This window comes from Alosa sapidissima, chromosome 2, assembly GCF_018492685.1.
Source record: "Alosa sapidissima isolate fAloSap1 chromosome 2, fAloSap1.pri, whole genome shotgun sequence".
Classification (NCBI taxonomy): domain Eukaryota; kingdom Metazoa; phylum Chordata; class Actinopteri; order Clupeiformes; family Clupeidae; genus Alosa; species Alosa sapidissima.
Window position 1 is genome coordinate 17,053,572 of NC_055958.1, and position 20,000 is coordinate 17,073,571.

Here is a 20,000-nt window from a genome sequence, read left to right on the forward strand (position 1 = left end):
AGGCATACACACACATGCATACACACACAGGCATACACACACAGGCATACACACACATGCATACACACACAGGCATACACACAGGCATATACACACAGGCATATACACTGTCTCTCCAGGCGCTTGTCAGCGAAAATAAAGCTTTCCTCCTGTCTGTCTTTTCTTTCGTTTGTTCTTTCTTCCCTTCTTTCTTTCTTTCTTTCTTTCTTTCTTTCTTTCTTTCTTTATTTCTTTATTTCTTAACGCTCCCCATTGAATCGTTTAAATTCCAAGGTCTCCTCCTTGACACACAGTGTCTGATTGAGGGCTTATGAAAAGCAAAGACTGTCAAACTAGTCTTAAATGACCCCTTTATAAAGGAAATGTAAGGAAACATTTATAACATTCTTCAAAGACAATCTTTAGAATCCTTAAACCCTCATTTATACATTTACAGCAAACTACCATCTTCCAGTTATTCACAGATATTTTTGATTTGTGATTTTTTTTTTAGCTGGCCATGCACACTCAAAAAATGTGTGAAAAGGATTAGTGAAAAAAAAATACAAATAATCGTCAAATTCTCCATATCGCATGTTTTTCTATGAATGTACTTATACCAAATTGAGCCTTTCTTCCAGAGTATTCCATTCACTCATTTAGAGAAACATGGCTGTAGGCATTTAGTGGTGTCTGAAGGAGCTATTTAGTATTTACTCACTCCACGTCGAAGTGAACATTAAAACCTCTTAATTTGCTATGAGTCAACAAAAAAGAAAACTTTCTCCAAGATTGACATTTGCCCGTTCCAAATGTACTTGATACAGTACTTCACTGAGTGGAACTGTCTTCAAACGAGTCAGAGGAGGACGCCCACACTGTTGCTGACAGGAGGAAGAGGCATGATGTAGTAGAGACTGCCGGCGACTCCACTGTAGGGGGAGAGCAGGGCCATTTGTTAAACACCACTGAATCACAGACAGTCTGAAAAAGTCATTAAAGAACAAAAGGACAGGGCCAACTGGAGGAGGAAAGAATGCAATACTTTGATGGAGCAAATAATTGTGTATTTTTGTGTCTGCTCTTAATGCCCTTTATGCGATTGTACAGTATGTGTGTGTGTTGTGTGTGTGTGTGTGTGTGTGTGTGTGTGTGTGTGTGTGTGTGTGTGTGTGTAAGAGAGAGAGAGAGAGAGAGAGAGAGAGAAAGAGAGAGAGAGAATGTTTATGAGAAAGCAGCCTTGAGAAGGAACATAATAAGTCTGTAATTTATTGTTGTACACATGGTTGTCATCTCTGGAAAGACCAAGGAGTTTGCTTGTATCCAACAAAATATGCAGACCATTTGAAACAGCCAATTGCTTCAAGTGGATCCACAGAAACAAAACAAAAGACCACTCGGCCTACCTCACAAGTCGGTGCAAATGGAGTTTGTTTATCGATGCACTTATTTTCGTTATTTGTTTTCTACTTGTGTTTTGAGGTAAAATTTAGGTCATGCTGAATCGACTCCCTCTGAGAAAATCCATAAAATTGTATCTCAGCTCTCAGCTAAGCTAACATATTTTCATAAACACATTTTTTATGTGCATACCATCAGTGGCTTGTAGTGAAAATCACCTGCTTAGCATGAAATAAGCCTTGATTATGTGTCTCATAATAGTCATGTTATAGTTGGATGTAAATCTGGGTAACTCTTAAATAACTCTATGGCATATGATGTGACTGTTCCTCATCTCGCTCCAGTGCCCCAGACTTTACTAGTTTCTTGAGGTCAGAGCCACAAACCCAAGACATTTTTTTTTCGTTTTTCGCTTTGGCTGTCGTTTCAACATTTCAAGTAACAAAATATTCAAATTAATTTCCAAATCGTTCCTTTGAAGATATCTCAGTTACCATTTACCCTAATGATATCATATCATTTCCCCACTAACCTCCATGATAAGAGTCTTATTAATTTATGATAGTAGATTAGTTATTAGTAAACCACATAAAAATTAATTACTCATTCATCATAAAACCCTCAGGGCCACACGGTGTGATAGCCATACCTTTATGGGTGGTTTAAAAAGCCATGAAAACACAATTGCAGTCACAAGGAAGCGAGTACTCTGAACCCTTAACAGGGTCTGTAACCACACAGGGGAAATAAAAGCTGTCTGTAGCCCACCCATCGGCGCCTGGCGTTGGCGCTCTCAGCCGACCGAGGCTGCTCAGCAGCGGCCAGGTCAGCCAGGTCCCCCTGTCTGCACGGCGAGGCTTCACAGCGAGACCCCCCGAAAGCCTCCGAACCCACAGAGGCACGCAGACTAAACAACACAGCGCAAAACAAGAAAACAAACGGCAGAGAGCCGTCGCGGAGAAAGACAGAAAGAGAGAGAGAGAGAGAAAGAGAGACACTCCTGTGTGCCACAGGTCAGCAGAGAGAAAGCTGAGATTGTTATCAAACAACACTAGAGGAGAGGAGGGCCGAAGTGAGGTGTATACAAACTTGATGTATACACACACCCTCTCCCACACACACACTCCAAACTGTCCTGGAATGGAGAAGGGGAAAAAAGGTTTAATTTGAAGTCCTCAAGTGCTCTACCTCTTTGTTTCTCCCCACACCCCACTCTTACACACACACACACACACAGGGACAAACGCGGGTGCACACGTACACGCTAGGTCCCACTCACACAAATAGACAAGGAAAAAAAGCCCAAATCTCAAATGAACACTTTTTGTTTTTTAAAATAAGCGTTTATGTTAAATGAATAATTTCTGGCTTAAATTATACATTTTTTCCTCTGTGGTTCACGACCAAAATTACACAGAGTCCTAGCTATTTTCTCCCTGTTTGAATTGTGTCCCGCATAGCTCTCTCCCAGCGCTATACTTAAGCCGTTCCTTTGGTACCACTGGCGTTCCTTAATTAGCCTGGCCAGTAATTAGCTGGGCGATATTGTTTATTTCAATTATAAAGGTCTGGGTGCTTTTATAGACAAGTATGGTCAGACCTGTACTTTTTAAGGCCTCAGATGGTGAACAGCGGTGACAGTTTACTGTAAGAATGCATTGTTGCCCGGCCGCTCTTGATAGCGAGCCATGTAAGGTCAGATAGCCTGACACGGCAGGTCACACACTAACATTCCGGAATGTTACATGCGCAATTAAGTTTAAGTGCCATTGTGTTAGCGCACTAAACGAGTGTCAGACATGCTTTGGTGAAAACTGTGACATGATAATGTCCCTTGAATGAATAGCATTTTAAACGACTGAAATTTGACAAGAAATCGTGCTACTTTTTGGGATAAGAAAAGAATTCCAACCTGCGAGTCTAAATTTACCAATGATTGTGATTTGATAATAATGCTCTCAGATAGTTTTGAAATAGCTAGACATGATATGAGAAAAATAATTCTCATACTGGATATGTGGATTGGGGGGGGGGGGGGGTGGTGGTAAGGGTAGGTGGGGTGTTTTGAGGGGGCTCAAACCTCCTGTTTGTCCTCCTCCCAGCCAGATATGCCTGTTCATGGTGAGGTTTCATCCCTCATCACTGGTCTGCACCTCATCACAGGCTTTTACACGCCTAATGACAGGGTCTGCACCGCACGCTGAAGAACGGCCCCTTGGCCACTCTTTAAATCTTCAGCTTTTTTACATCATCCCCGTGACAGGAGAGGACCATAATTGGCCAGCGCTGTCCCCGCGCCACACCTCGGGTTCCCAGCGCACGTAAATGCGCTGGGGTTCGGGGAGATTGGTCATGACAGTGTAGAGATCTGTGGTCACTCTGACTCATGCACTCACTGGGTTTCCCCACCCGTTCCACACACACACACACACACACACACACACACACACACACACACACACACACACACACACACACACACACACACACGCACACACCTTCCCCTAAGTTTGTGTGGCACAGGAACGGAATACACAGGAATGGCCATGCAGCATTTGTGTGTTTGTTGAAATACTGCATATACTGCACATGTACATACATACAGTATGATAGTGTGCACATTTGAGTTTATTATGAATATGTGTGTGTTTGTGTGTGTGTGTGTTTGCATGTGTGTTTTCAAGTGTACTTGGGGACATTTACTTGTATGGTTTCTGTGTGTGAGAGGATACATATGTACAAGTGTGTGTGTGTGTGTGTGTGTGTATGTGAGTCTATGAGGGAGTATGAGCACATGCATGTGTCTGAGTGTATGGTGTATGTGTGTGTGTGTGTGTGTGTGTGTGTGTGGATGGGTACACAAATAACCAAGCCAAGCCACCAGCCAGCCACATGAAAGGGCAGTATCGGGAAGAGGAATTTTAATGTGCTAGTGGGAACAATAGTTGTTCCTGCACAAAAAAAGACACAAAAGGCCGGCTCCAGCGGAGTTAAAAATGATTCATTAATGAATTTACCACAGTTTCAGTGTATGTGAGTGAAATACAGACTAACACATCACATCATTACAAAGCCATGGAGTCCATGGGATATGGACTCTGCCTACATATGGAGTCATTCAGGCCTGTTGAGTTTATTAAGTCGGTCAGTGAGGCCCAAATTGGTAGGCATGTAGAATGTCATTTTGAATGTTGTGAAAGTCTGACTATTTGTGCCTGTGTGTGAGACTCTGTTTGGTGCTGATTAAGACACGTTTTGGTTGGTGGACAAGCTGGCTACTGGGCCTCTCTCTCTCTCTCTCTCTCTCTCTCCCTCCCTCTCTTTTTCTCTCTCTCTCTCTCTCTCTCGCTGTCTCTTGGAACGTAGTGGTCAGTGTGGCCCCCTTGTATCCCATAAGTCCTTTGGACGGAGCCCTGTCTGTGGCTGCGTGCGTTCAGCATTGCACAACCAGACAATGAGGAAACCAGACATGCCCCCTCGAATCATGGCTAACCATGCAACATAAACACAGACATTGTGAACACACATATACACACACATACACACACAGAGGCAGAGAGACAGCCGCCGTGAAGAGAAGAGAGAGAGAGAGAGAGAGAGAGAGAGAGAGAGAGAGAGAGAGGAGTGGCTAGAATACTCAAATTGTCTTCATCTGTCTGAATAGTTTTTCCTGTCTTCTTTAGAGCTAAGGGGGGTCTGCCTCTGGAAATAGTACAGAATTACACATGCAAAGAAAGAAATTACAAGACTTTGGAAAGACATCACAAAGACTTCATTTTTGACATAATAACAGGCACACTGGCCCTCCGAGCAGCGCTGAGCAGTAGGTCACAGGGAGGCCCCTACTGGGAAAATCCTCCCCGAGATCCCGCATGCTGCTTGGGCTTTTTAGGAGTTCGGCTTGAATTGATGAAACGGAAAATAATTACCATATTATGGGGGAATAGGTTTATTCCATGGTCAGGAAAAGTTCAGTAGAAAGTTGTTGAGTTTGAGCTGAAGAATGTGATGAATCATATTGTGTATTTTTTTGTGTGGTTTCTTTAAAAAAAACAATCACAGTGCAGATCTATACCAAGGATCAGATAGCATAGGCAAACAGAGTCAGACTTTGATTTTTTTCCTGTTTTGTTTTCTAACCTGACTTTCCAAACAGAGAAGGCCGTGCCTCACCTTCAGTCCTTCACCTTCAGACACACACACAAACTCTTATCCAAGCTTTGTCACCCTGCGCACTGTAGCCAGCCAGTGATGCCTGACACATGAAAGGGTGGAACCTGCAGTCCGTGACATTAGTTAGACAGATGCGGGGAGAAGGAGGAAAGGATTCAAAGTTAGCCTGGGTCTAATTTAGAGTGTAGTAATGGGATTACCATTGTTTAGATTTCCCAGCACCAGTCTGTAAGAGGGCCCATGTGTTTGTGTGTGCCAGAGTCGGTGGGAGTTTCTTGGTGGGGTGTGATGGGGGAGCAAAGTGTGCGATGAGCCTTTTATTTTATTTTTATGTGTTTTTTTCCACCTTGCTATTTGTGTCCCCATGGAGGTTGTTTTTGCTCATAGATTTTTTTGTTTGTTCATGTGTGCGGTTGTGTGAATGTTTGTGTTTGTTGGGGTGTGTTTATATATGTATATGTTTGTTCTTTTGTGTGGGTGGATGTGGCTTGCTTTTTGTGTGTGTGTGTGTGTGTGTGTGTGTGTGTGTGTGTGTGTGTGTGTGTGTGTGTGTTTTTGCGTGCCAATGAAAGTGTGCTTGTTTATGTGTGGCGTGCCTTCAAAAAACAGCGGGTTAAATAATTCAAGTGCTAGAGGGTCCAGTTGACATGTATGCGCACCTCTTAACAATGCCTGCAACATCTGGAAATAAATAGAGCGCGTTCAATGAGTTACCCAGCTCATACATATTTGATGGGTACTGGTGGCTCCCCCGAAACCTCCGAGATCCTTTATCTGATGGCATGCCACCTCTGCCCCCCCCATGTCCTTTCCCTTAGATGAGCACGCGTCAACACAGCCTCAATCAAGTGTTAGCAAGAGTGAGACTTCACACTCTGCCGTGAAGTTGCAATGACTCCAAGATTGGAGGAGGTGTGCTCACAAAAATGTTGGACACATTTGTGATGAGGGTGTGACGAGAGTGTTGGACCTGAAAGGAAAGGTTTTGAGGCGGCCTCACATCCTTGCTCACCGGTCTACTGTCGTATTGATGGCAGTGTTTGGGATTCATCTGGCCCTGTTGTTAAGACCAGCTCTGTTTGTTGGCCATCTCCATGGCACCTGTGAAAAACAAACTTTTTTTCCGGCCCCACCCATCTCTGTTCTGATTGGTTCTGATGTTTTGATTTGTCTGCTAGTGTAGACTTTTATAGTGCATTTACTTTAATTCAACTGACACTGACCACTATAATATAACTTACATCAGCGAGCCAGAATGAAATTCTGTGTCAAGGCCATAGGTAGATTGCTGTGCACAAGAGTGCAAGCGCCAAGTGTCGTCTGCGCTGGAGCCCTGCAGGCGATTCTCCATAGGCCTTGCAACATGACACTACGAGGCATTTATAGCCAGTCAATTTGGGTTCATCAAACAATCATTGACATGCTTTTATGGCCAACCATTAATCGTGACGTCACCACTGTCTGTCCTTGTTGTCGATTGTCTGTTGTATGTGTGTGTGTGTGTGTGTGTGTGTGTGTTTGACCGTGTGTGTGTGTGTGTGTGTGTATTAGTGTGTTGAGGGGTGGGGTTTTTGTGGGTGTTTTGCACGTCTCCCTGCTGTAAAATGGCCTGACCGCACCCCTGGGAGTTAAGCTGAGTGGGATGGACGCTTGGCTGCCTGCGTGTCAGGTGTCTCTTCCACTGATAAGACTTTAATAGATAAGAGGCTTATCATTGGGTCTGTTGTCCCCACCTCCCCCTGACTAGTTTATGGTCAGGGATGAACTGTTCAAGGGACAGAGAGAAAGAGAGAGAGAGAGATATCTATTGTTTAAGTTCTCATTCACAGATAACTCCATCATCTGGCCCTTATCGTCTAAATTTTGATTTGAATAGTGCGTCAGGGCCACACATGAACATATTTGTTCAGCACAGGAACTTGGTACTATCTGTTTTTTTTATGTCTCTTTGAACATCTTTCTTTCTGTTTGGCGTGTGTTCACGCGCTGCTGGGATGGAGGCCTCTCCCCGTCTCTCCTCCTTCATTCAGATGCTTGTGCAGGGTTGGATGAATGGGATGAATGGGCTTCCTTGCAGCTGTGTGTGTGTGTGTGTGTGTGTGTGTGTGCGTGTGTGTGTGTGTGTGTGTGTTTGTGTGTGTGTCTGTGTGTGTATGTGTGTGTATGTGTGTCTGTGTGTCTGTGTGCGTGTGTGTGTGTGTGTGATGAGGTCTGGGCACTGGACTCATGATGTAATGGAATCACAGATCGAGTTAGGAAAGACGCAGGAGACACAAATTGGGGATAATGAAGTTCTCTCCCTTAGCTGTTCTCTCTCTCTCTCTCTCTCTCTCTCTCTCTCACTCTTTCACTCTCTCATTCATTGTCATTTCCTCCCTCTCCTTCTCTCCCTTTCTCTCTCTCCTAATCTACTTTGTATTTGGTGCTTCCCTGTCTTGCCTTGTTTATTTATGTCTCTTCCTTTCCTCTCCTCGGTCATCAATGAAGTTCCCCCTCTTATTTTCCTTCTCAATTTCCTTCTCTCTACCTCTTTCATACCATTCTGTTCCTCCCTCCCTTCCTTTCTATCCCTCTTCCTCTCTCCAAACCTATTTCATATATGATAATATTCCATTCCCTTTTCTGTCTGTGTATCTCTCTTCCCTGCTCATTAATTCTCTGCCCCCCCCCCCCGTAGGCATTATAAAGGTGGGCCGCTGGAACCCCCTCCCCATACACTACCTGACGGACGCCCCTGAGGCCACTGTGGCCGACATGCTACTGGACGTCTACCACATGGTCACGCTGCGCATTCAGCTGCAGAGGTCAGTGTCCTTGCTGACAGCCACCGGAAAGTAGTAACCAAAGATTCTAGAACAGAGCTCCGCTCTAGAATCTTTAGTAGTAACCCACAACTTCACTCATCACATCAGTTAAAGCCATTGCCACATTTTCCAAATTATTGTGTTTAAACATTTGGAAAGGTCAGAGGTCAGTGTCCCCGCTGGCAGGCACTGGGTAGTAACGTTGGTACAGTGTAACCCACAATCGCGCATATCAGTTAATAGTTAATGCAGACCCCCCATTGGTGACTTTATGTATAAAAATACAGTCTAATAATATGCACTTAATTACCCTTTATAAATTCTACTTGATGGTAGCAGAATCATATGAGTACTGGTATAGATGTGTAAAGGTACTAGAAATGCTGATGCTATTAGTCTATTAGTCCAAGTATGACCATGAGGCAACACATTTTTCCCCCAACATAAAAGGCATGTAGTACTTTATCTTAGATCAATATGACATTTAGCTTCACTTCCACTTCCATCGTTCACTGGCGTGCAGTTCAGGTCAGCTGTAGTCTTTGACTAGGTGAGCAACACTAAAGTGGCACTAGGTTGGCATGGCGCCAGGCAGGCAGAATAGAGTGCAGCACTTTTATCTGAGATCCTCAAAGCGCCCTTTCATGGCCACTGATTGCAGTTTACCCGCGAGTCACGGGCAGAGAGATAAACAACGGGGCATCAGATGAGAGGGGGATGGCTGCACGTTATTGTGTTGCCACATGTCATCTATGTGTGTTTACCTTCGGCGACATGACGGGCATACACACCGGTTTACTTAACGTGGGGGGTGGGGGGGGGTTGCTGAGTACCAAGTTGCGAGCTGTTGATCAGGGAGTGTTGTTGATCAGGAAGTGTGTTGTGTTGTATTGTGTGTGGGCACAAAGCATTGTAGTAGGTAGTGATAGTGTGTGTATGTGTCCAAAGCTTTGCCAAGCTAGAGGACCTGCCATCAGAGCAGTGGAACCATGCCACAGTGAGGAACGCCCTCAAAGAGCTGCTGAAGGAGATGAACCAGAGCACACTGGCCAAGGAGTGCCCTCTCTCACAGGTAACACCAGCCCACACACATACCTATTAGGGGTGTGTGTGCGTGTGTGTGCGTGTGTGTGTGTGTGTGTGTGTGTGTGTGTGTGTGTGTAGACACCTTGTTTGTGTGTGTGTGTGTTTGTGTGTGTGCATGTGTATGTGTGTCTGCGTGCGCATGTAGGCACCTTGTTTATTTGTGTGGCCAAGGAGTGCCCTCTCTCACAAGTAACACCAGCCCACACACATTCCTATTAGGGGTGTTTGTGCGTGTGCGTGTGTGTGCGTGTGTGTGTGTGTGTGTGTGTGTGCGTGTGTGTGTGAGTGTGTGTAGACACCTTGTTTGTGTGTGTGTGTGTGTGTGTGTGTGTGTGTGTGTGTGTGTGTGTGTGTGTGTGTGTGTAGACCAGGGCTTGAAAACGAAATTATTTTTCAAACGTTCCGTTCCGAACGGTTCAGGTAGGCCTATGTTTAACGTTTTCGTTCTTGCATGCGTTCCGCCACCAACATATCGGTCCTGAACCGGTTCGGAACGCAAAATATCGTTCGTTCTTAAAGTTCCGGCAGTGTTTGGCGGACCTATCAAGTCTATTTTTGTGAACTTTACCTTAGAATAGACGTACTCATTATTTCCCCTTGATTTAGCCTATACCGTAGCTATGCCCAAAAATAATAAATCACAGGCGGCATCCAAAAACATTCAGATGGGCTATCCATCCCATAGCCTACAGACTTACTGTAAGCCTAACCTATGCCTATAAATAATTTCTTATCAAAAATATTTCTGGATACGTGCTAAACTCCTTACCTGGTTTTATCCATATGGATTTCTTCAAAGGCTTGCGCTATAATTTCCAACCTGTCTGTTGCTGACAAGGCCTATCTCAAATTTCCCGTTTAACTCTTCTACATAGAATAGGCTATAATTGCGCAAACATTTCAAATCCCGACTTTAAAACGACAAGGCGTGGACAGGCAAAATAGGCTATTACGCATAGGCTACAAACAATTTCCAAATAAGTTTCAGTAGCCTACGCTACGAGCTGGCCTAAGATCCGAAGTGGCAGACGGATAGGTAGGCCTAGTTGGCTACATAGCGGCTTGTTAGCTCACATTGTAGTGTATATGTGGGCTTGTTTTTCGCACAACCGGAAATAGTCTCCCTGACCTAGGATATGCTTTTGTGAAATTTTATAAAATATGTAGAGAACGAAAAAAGAAAACGTTATTAACCGGTTTTGTGGATTTCAGAATAACGTTTCTGTTCCGGAACAGTTGAAGACCATTTTGTTTTCGTTTCCGTTTCTGCTCCTCGTAAAATTCCGTAAAATTCCGTTCGTTTTCGGTTTTCGTTTTCGTTCCTTGAACCGGTTCGGAGCCCTGGTGTAGACACCTTGTTTGTGTGTGTGCGTGTGTATGTGTGTGTCTGCGTGCGCATGTAGGCACCTTGTTTATTTGTGTGAGTGTGTGTGTGTTTGTTTGTGTGTGTGTGTGTGTGTAGGCACCTTGTTTATACCATATGTCTGTGTGTGTGTGCCCATGTGTGCCTTGCCTTATGGCAAGTGTTCCATTCCATCTAAGAGTGCATTTTGTGAGATTTATGCACGTGTACGTGTTGTGTTTCAGTGGGGCTGTGTGTGTGTGTGTGTGTGTGGGTGTTGATCCTTATATGAATTGCAAGCATATGTGTGTGGCTTTCTGTTTCTCCTTGTGTGTGTGCTTGTGCATGTTTTGTGAATCTTATTTTTTTTTCAGAGATACTTGTATATTCCATCTTGTTTGTTAGCCATTAATAACATTCCTCTCACCCCCCTCTCTCTCAACAGAGTATGATTTCCTCCATTGTGAATAGTTCTTATTATGCCAACGTCTCCACCGCAAAGTGCCAAGAGTTTGGCCGTTGGTATAAGAAATACAAGAAGATCAAAGGTAAGATTTTTAACCTCTAAACTAGTAGAATTAGGGTTACCTTGATTCAGTTTAGATGCAGCTCTTTTCAGTTCAACTTTAGACTCAATGTAAGTGATATGAAACGGTGGTCAGTGCAATACCACACAAGGCAGTCACTTCTGAGGCTATACAGCAATGGTGTTGATAATGATACTTTTTTTATAATGAAAGGCTAGGGGCTTCATGCTTTGTGTGACTAGTTATCTTTGTATATCCTGACTCTTTAAACAGTACAGTGCAGAGAAATCACTGCTATGGCTTTAATGGAAACCACCTATCCTGGCCAGCAGAACCCCAGGGGGTCCAAGAAAACAGGGCCCTTGCAGATGGCAGTCTCAGAGCTCGTCTGTTTAAGCCGCTTAGCTTCAAAATGCCTATGACAATTTCCTCGTCTTTTTTGCCCCCCGAAAGCGACATAATTACACAGTAGGCCAGATCAAAGTGGCCCCCAAACCCCAAGCGCAGTCAAAGAGTGTGAGAGAGAGAGAGAGAGAGAGAGGCAGAGAGAGAGAGAGAGAGAGAGAGAGAGAGAGAAAAAGAAAGAGAGAGAGAGAGTGAGGCAGAGAGAAAGAAAGAGAGAGAGAAAGAGAAAAAGAGAGAGAGAGAGCGAGAAAGCTGCGGGAGAATAAAGAGATCCTCGGCACGCTGACAGAGTAAGCAGTGTTAAGTTACACCAGCGCCTCCACTATTAGTTCTGCTCCGTGCCTCTCTGTGGAAAACAGACAGTGAGGGTGCGTGTGGGGGCCTCCAGATGTGATTGCCCCCCAAGTGTGGTGGATCTTATTGGGTCTTTAGTGTGTCAATCAAAGTTTTGAGTGCATGATGGGGTTATGAGTTTGAGGTCTTCTCCACATGTGCCATGGAGGAAAGTGACTGTGTGTATTTATTGTGTGCCATGTGGATGTTGTCTTGTGTGAAGCAGGGGATTACCTGGAGAAGATTTGGTCAGGACGAGAGAACTCTGAAATCAAAGGTGAGTTGTTTTGCTGGTTACGATGTGTCATCAGGACAGGACAGCTGTGTGTGTGTTCCCCATCAGTTCTTTGATTGAACAGAAATTATGGTTTTGAGTGGATGACCACAGCCTGAGACCTCTCTCTCTCTCTCTCTTTCTCTCTCACACTCTTTCTCTTTCTCTCTCTTCCCATTTCTCTTTCATATCTGTCCCTTTCTCTCTATCTCTTTGTATCTCTCTCTCCCTCTCTCTCTCTCTCTCTCTCTCTCTCTCTCTCCTTTCCCCTCTGCAGTGGAGCGTGACAGCCTGGCTGATTTCTGCATCCTGGGCCAGCGCCCTCCTCCTCACCTGGCCGGCCTGGCTCAGCTCGGCCCCCTGGGCGGCCCTGGCGGCCTCCTAAAAGGCACGTCCCTCTCCGAGCCCCCAAACTCATCCCAACCGCCCTCCTCCCACCAGCAGCACCAGCAGCAGCAGCAGCAGCAGCAGCAGCAGCAGCAGCAGCAGGCATCGTCCCAGCAGCAGGCATCGTCCCAGCAGCAGCAGCACCAGCACCAGCAGCAGCCTCAGCAGCCGTCGCCCCACGGGCCGCTCCACCACAGCCCCCCGCTGCGCACCCAGGTGCCCCCGCCACCCCCGCCGCCCTCCGCGCTGCAGCCCCTGCTGGGCCCCGGCGGGCTGCTCTCGCCCCAGCTCAGCCCGCAGCTGGTGCGGCAGCAGCTGGCCATGGCCCACCTCATCAACCAGCAGCTGGCCGTCAGCCGCCTGCTGGCCCACCAGCACCCGCAGGCGCTCAACCAGCAGTTCCTCAACCACCCGCCGCTGCCGCGCTCCTCCAAGGCCGGCAACGGAGGGCCCGGCGACCCCGGCTGCAACCCGTCCGCCTCCGAAGTGTCCGGCGATATCTACCAGAGGGTCAGGGACGAGCTGAAGAGGGCCAGCGTGTCACAGGCGGTGTTCGCACGAGTGGCTTTTAACCGCACACAGGTTAGCACAAGAGAAGGGAGGCTTGTCCAGCACTGGGGGGACTGAGTGAATGTTATGCTTTTAAAAGATTTCAACTTTGTAATTAAAAATGAATTAAATTTCTTGATTCAGTTCCACTGCAAGCATCTCTTTGGTTATATTGACTACAACAAGTGTTATGATTTATGGGGAGCTGTGGGAGTCTTTCCAAGTCAAGTGCCGACAGATCAAACGTCACTGCTATCAACAAACAATTTCCACAAACAAAGTCGGTTATAAGCTGACATGAGGCCATTCAAACTGTCATGTCAGCTTATAACCGACACATCAAACTCAAATCAAAAAGCAAAATACAGAAGTTTGCACGCACTCGACACACACACACACATACACACACACACACACACACACACACACACACACACACACACACACACACATACAAATGGCTGTAATAGACAGCTCCTGAAGCCAAAAATGGCTCTTTGAATCTGATGTGGGGCTCAGGGGGGGGCAGTGGGCCCCTGGGATGGGTCTGGTCTCCCATCCCGCCCTCCCAGCAGCACACACACCTGGCCCATTCAGGCTCGGCAGGCCAGCCTCACGCTCCATTAGAGCCCTCTCGGCGCTTCCCACAGTGGGTGGAACACGCTGAGGCACAGGTGAAGGGCATGTGGGTGGTGGTCCACATGTGTGTGTGTGTGTGTGTGTGTGTGAGAGATAGAGACTTAACTGAGTGAATGAGTTAGTGCATGAATGTTGTCAGAAAGTCTGAAGAGTGTGGATGTGAAGGGCTAATGTGTGGGGCTTCACTCTTGTTGTGTGTGTGTGTATTTATGTGTGTGTGTGTGTGTGTGTGTGTGTTCATACTCTCAGGGCTTGCTCTCAGAGATCTTACGGAAAGAAGAGGACCCCCGCTCAGCCTCCCAGTCGCTCCTGGTCAACCTGAAGGCCATGCAAAACTTCCTCAACCTGCCCGAGGGCGAGCGTGACCGCATCTACCAGGAGGAGCGCGAGCGCACCATGAACCCACCCGTTGGCCTGCCGCCCACCCCACCCTCAGGTGGCAGTGGGGGTCGCCTCTCTCAGGTACTGACCTCGAAACTCGCTGCCCCCTCACTCTGATGTCTTCCCATAGGCTTGTCCAAATTGCTAACTATGAAGACAAAATGTAATGATATGAACATCCAGACTGACGAAAACACAACAATAAAGGAAGTTTAAGGAATATCCTTCATGTTCGATAATTGAATGTCTAAAATTTGACTGATTCCAATTGGCTGTTCACATTACTATCGCTCCGAAAGTGATGCCTGACGATATCATTCACCATGTTGTTGTTATAGTATGCAGTGTGGACATTGTTGTCCTTAGTGACTAGAGCAGTTTTGAAAACTTTAGTTATTTAGCGTTATCATTATAGTTATCGCTGGCAGTGTGGACAGGGTGTTACATCCTAACCTACAGCAGAGTCTGTGTACAGGGGGGGACTGACTGACTCTGGATCTGGCGTCTGATCGGCTAGCTTCATACCAGATCAGCATCAGGGCTGTTCCACGGTCAGCTCAGAGATTGTTTTGTCTGTCTTCGTGTTTCTGGCTGCTCTCTGAGACAGTTTTTTTCCCCTTCTTTTTTTTGTCTGTCTGTTTAGTTTTGGGGTTAAGCATATTTTTTGTGTTATCTGTATCGAATGTGCAAGAGTCTTGCAGTGCCAGTCAGTCAATCATTTGGTATTGAACTGTTGCATGGGCAGTTTCATATGACTGAGTGAAAGTTTCTTCTGTGAAAATGTAGTTCTGGTCTCAAATGTTGTGACACGAAGTGGCAATGTGGCTGGCTGATAAGAAAACAAAGTGCATTGTCTGGCTAGCGTGTTGCTGGAAGTTCTGCACTCTTTGCCAAGCCATAAATGCTTAAGAGCACACAGCCGCAAGACTGAGGGCCAACACTTTTCATGTGATACTTCATTAAGTGTGTCACGACACATGAGTTTGGCAAAAGCGCAAAATAGTTGAATTAGTGCAATTTTGTTGTGAAATATCTTTAAACGGTGCTTGTCATGAGCAGACGCACACTGGTTTGGGATTGTGTGGGTAGCATGTACTGTGTAAGACAAATTCTCCATGTGTTTCACACTGCAAACTTCAGTCAAGTTTGCTATGCATGTAGTGTGTGGAAAAAAAAGTGTTTCATGCATTAATTTGACAATGGATATTTGAAGAAGAATGTGAATGTGTCCACTTATCAGGAGTTTTTCTGGCCTGTGCAGAAAGTGTGGGAGCGTTCCATAGATGAACAGTTGACCCCTGATGCCTGGGCATCCATCTGGAAGAACAAGAACAAAATCTCAAATTCGGTAAGGATGGCTAGCTCTGATTTGTTTGCTTTGAATCATGCAAGATCAGATTTACCCGTACCCAGTCTCTACAAAAAAAGTATATACTTAGATTAAAAGTATATACTTAGATTATAATTTTCTGCACATTATTTAAACACAAGGGCCCAGGAGGGCTTGAGGACCATGTATAGCCATGTCTGACTAGCATCAAGAACCTGCCCCTTCAAAGGAAGTTTGATCACCCAGCACTTGCACACACTGCTGAGATAACATCCCAGAGACGGGAATAAAATCAGGCCGTTGTGGCTCTGCTCCTATCAAGATATGTCTGTATTAACCAAATACGACTTAGGGAGGGAGTCAGTGCATGGTTCATTTACACTGCCTACAAACCCACAACCGGCATCTAGACGCAGGGCAGATAAAGCCCCTTCTGATGCAGGGACAGAGCGCCCTTTCTTTGCTCTCTGGGAATGAGTTTGTGTATTATTATTATTATGTCTGTATACATTTATCTTGCCATCGTTTATGCTGGGGAATGCCAGATTACTTGCCCATGCCTGCAGGGCAACTTCAAACACGACATCTGAACCCCCCGCTGCACACAACAAATCAATAGGCCATTACTCAAGCAAATACTACAAAAGAATAGCAGCGGATTGGGCTGTAATGGCTTGGCAGTCCAGCACAGATCAGGGCTCTCTGAATGCCTTCAGGCCTACACAGATCACTAACAAATGCTTCAAGCCCTATTAGCTTCCTGCCATTGGCTCAGAAGGATTTGGTTCCCTCCCTAATATTACCCTTATGTGTTTACTCTTGTGTTCCCTGTCCTCCGGTGACCTTTGACCCTGACACGTGGCCCAGCCCAAGCCCTCAGGTCCGAGCGCTGAGCTTCCCCTGAAGCTGGAGTCGATGGTGGACATCACCTCCGCCATCTATGATGAGATTCAGCAGGAAATGAAGAGAGCCAAGGTGTCCCAGGCACTGTTTGCTAAAGTGGCTGCAAACAAGAGTCAGGTAAAAACAACAACAAACAACAAACAAAGACAAACAAACAAAGTTTTCACAATTTTTTGTCATTGGAAAGAGAGAATGTTCAAGTATGTTTTTTACCCACAACAGTAAAGACTCCAAATATTTACAGAGCACATGAAACTCCACTCAATCAATGTCCTGAAGTGTTTCACTAAATAGTCTTTGTTGTATGCCAGCAGATTTAGTAACTGAAGGTGTAGCGTTATTGATGAAACATCAGTTCATAAGCAGGTGGTGAAGGAATCACATACATTTGGACCATATTTGCTTCTGCTAGAGCATGACTAAACTAGTTAATAAAAATTAGCCCCAAGTTCTTCTTCTCTCTTGACTCGATAAACGTTTCATTGTTGAATAGTTGTTGAAAGTACCATCTTAAATGGTGTTCTCTGCTAAGTCATACAGCTTATGCTGCCCGTAGTCAGCCTGGTTCAAGTTGTTGTAGTATCAGATGGCTGGTGCGTCTTCCCAGCAGATAAACAAGAGTGTGGCGTGCCGCCCCTGTGGCAGAGATGATTTACACTGCAGATTGCCATCGCAGTCACAACCCACTGCCCTCTCCATAGACTAGGCCAGAGTCTCACACTCATGTGTGCTGATTGCTGTCAGACATACACTTTTTCTCTTTCTCTCTCTCTCACTCTCTCTCTCCTTCTCGCTCTCTCTCACTCTCTCTTTCTCTCTATCTCTCTCTCTCTTTCTCTATCTCACTCACTCTCTCTTTTTCTCACTCTCTCTTACTCTCTCTCTCTAACTCTGTTTCTGACTGTGTCTTTCCTTCTCTTAATTTTTCTCTCCTTCTGTGCATTATTTAAAAGGTGCTCTGTTGGCTGGTTTTTCTATCCCACCATCTCTCTCTTTCTCTCTCTCTCTCTCTCTCTCTCTCTTTCTGTATCTTCCCTCTCTCTTTGTCATTATGACTCACTCAGTTCAGCCTGAGATCAGTATATCACTGCAATGCTTCCATTGTGTTCTTAGGGGTAGGACGATTGTGTAGATTACTGATGGCATGTTTCCACCTTAACAGTGCATCTGTGCCATTTGAGGTTTATCATGTATCTTTGTTATAGGATGGGATGCCATGTTTCTGACACAAGATGATATACAAATCTCTCAAACTGCTGTTTTAGGAAGAAAAAGTGCAGTAAACAATTGTAATTATGATAAAAAATGTGGTTTGATTTTAAATCTATTCAGTTGTGCCCAGACCACCAACCGTCCCTGGAGTGTGCATTCTCGTGGTCACATTGTTGACAGTTGCTAAAAATGTCCTGTTGTGAAAAATAGGTGAAAGATTTGATGAGAAAAGCCTTTTGCCCCATTTGTGGGTCCCTTACCCATTTCAGACCAATGATGGACAATTAATTTGGGCAAATATGAACCCAATCACAGCTGCTCCCCATTTCCTTTCTAAAATAGATCAAGTGTGGGCACCACGCTCAGCAGCTAGCTACTGCAGGGGTCTGGTGAGTGAGGGCTGTAGAGAGGCTTTTGTGGTGGTAGTCTGGGGGGTGTTGCAGTTGGGTCGGTTGGAAAGTTTACAGGTGTAATAGGTGTATTCACTCAATTTACTTGTGTGACCAACATGATGTATGGTATAAATCAGTATACAGTACATAGTATATCAAACAGAATGTGTGGATTTGGGCTATAAGTGTGTGTGTGTGTGTTTGTGGGATGTGTGCGTGTGTGTGTTTGTGTGTGTGTGTGTGTGTGTGTGTGTGTGTGTGTGTGTGTGTGTGTGTGTGTGTGTGTGTGTGTACGTGTGTGGCAGATTGTGGTTAGGTCTCACAGGTCTGGGGTCGGGTGTGGGGGGGTCACGGCTGAATAAGCCCATCTGCTGCAGCTGGCCAGGAGGAGTAGGAGGAGAGAGAGAGAGAGAGAGAGAGAGAGAGAGAGAGAGAGAGAGAGAGAAAGCACACTCACTGATCAGGTTATTTGCACTGTGCACTGGAAGAGGCTGGCTGCACACAACAGCTGGTGTGAAAGAGTGGCCCAGTCTAGCAGAAATAATCAAATCTTAGCCGTCTTTCTCCATTTTCCCCTCTTTTACTCCATCACTCTCCATTTCTCCCGCACCACTCCTCCGACAGCATAGGTCATTTTCACACACAGTGCATCAGTGCTGCAGCTCACTATCAAAACGTTGATTTGAGGACATTTAAAGCACGTCTTCTATCCCTCACAGAAGTGTGTATTTTGGCAGATGATGTAGAAACATTGTTGATATCTCAACAAACAGTTCACTTGAAAAAATATTTGTAAGCATTTCAGACTGAATTGAACTCCTTTAAAAAAGTGTTTGACATTCATTGCCAGCCTGCAGTCTCTCATTTAGATGCTTATCAGTCAGTGTAGTCTAATGAGCACTCTTGCTACAGAAATGTAATCAGAATTTCTGTCCATACACACATGTCAAGATCTTTCTTTGTCATTGTCTTTGTCTTTCTATAGAATGGTATTTCAATGAGTCTTTCTTTCTCCTCCCTCTCTCTTTCTCTCTCTCTTTCTCTCCCTCTCCCTTCTTCCTCCCTCCTTCAGGGCTGGCTCTGTGAGCTGCTACGGTGGAAAGAGAGCCCGACCCCTGAGAACCGCACTCTGTGGGAGAACCTGTGCACCATCCGCCGCTTCCTGGCGCTGCCGCAGAACGACCGGGACATGGTCTACGAGGAGGAGTCCCGCCACCACCACAGCGAGAGGCTGCACACTGTCCTGCACCTGCCCGCCGACACACAGGTAGACCACGCACACCTGCGACACACATGCGCACGCACACACACACACACACACACACACACACACACACACACACACACACACACACACACACACACATACATGCAAGACACACAAGCAGAACACAAAAACACACACTGCCATACACATGAGTGGAACATACAGACAGATACACACAAGTAGATCACACAAACACACACACACTCACATGGTATAACAGGGAAGTAGACCACCCACACAGAAGACACACTTGCACTTAAAACGCACACAGGTACTTCACACATTTTCACGTACACACACATTCTCTCTCACAAGCACACACACACACACACACACACACACACAGACACACACACAGACACAGACACACACACACACTGACACGGTATGGGACGCAGATGGAACAAGATGGCTTGCTGGTGCTGCAGTACTAAATACTAATGGCTGTAGGTCCTTGATGTTTTAATGTGGAAGTTGATGTCTTCACAATCAGGATATACCCAAATAATTGGCCCCTTCAAAACAAATTGAGTTTTTTTCCAGTGTTTCCTCCTTAGTCTGTATAAAAAAGAACACTAGAACATCCATACAGCCTTACTAACCAACCTTCGTCAGC

At 45.6% G+C, this 20,000-nt stretch overlaps 1 protein-coding gene across 6 annotated transcripts in view; it reads left to right on the forward strand.

Moving 5' to 3' along the window:
• Positions 1-20,000, forward strand: part of satb2 (SATB homeobox 2) — a 47,615-nt gene that overhangs the window by 20,562 nt on the left and 7,053 nt on the right. For 2 of the 6 annotated variants that reach the window (XM_042079465.1, XM_042079483.1), the window contains exons 4-12: positions 8,231-8,357; positions 9,306-9,429; positions 11,231-11,333; positions 12,274-12,327; positions 12,602-13,293; positions 14,149-14,361; positions 15,521-15,628; positions 16,478-16,630; positions 19,190-19,384. In XM_042079465.1, coding sequence (XP_041935399.1) covers positions 8,231-8,357; positions 9,306-9,429; positions 11,231-11,333; positions 12,274-12,327; positions 12,602-13,293; positions 14,149-14,361; positions 15,521-15,628; positions 16,478-16,630; positions 19,190-19,384 — 1,769 coding nt within the window. The remainder of the gene's footprint in view (positions 1-8,230; positions 8,358-9,305; positions 9,430-11,230; positions 11,334-12,273; positions 12,328-12,601; positions 13,294-14,148; positions 14,362-15,520; positions 15,629-16,477; positions 16,631-19,189; positions 19,385-20,000) is intronic. The other 4 variants (XM_042079506.1, XM_042079498.1, XM_042079473.1 and 1 more) reach the window with 3 other exon arrangements.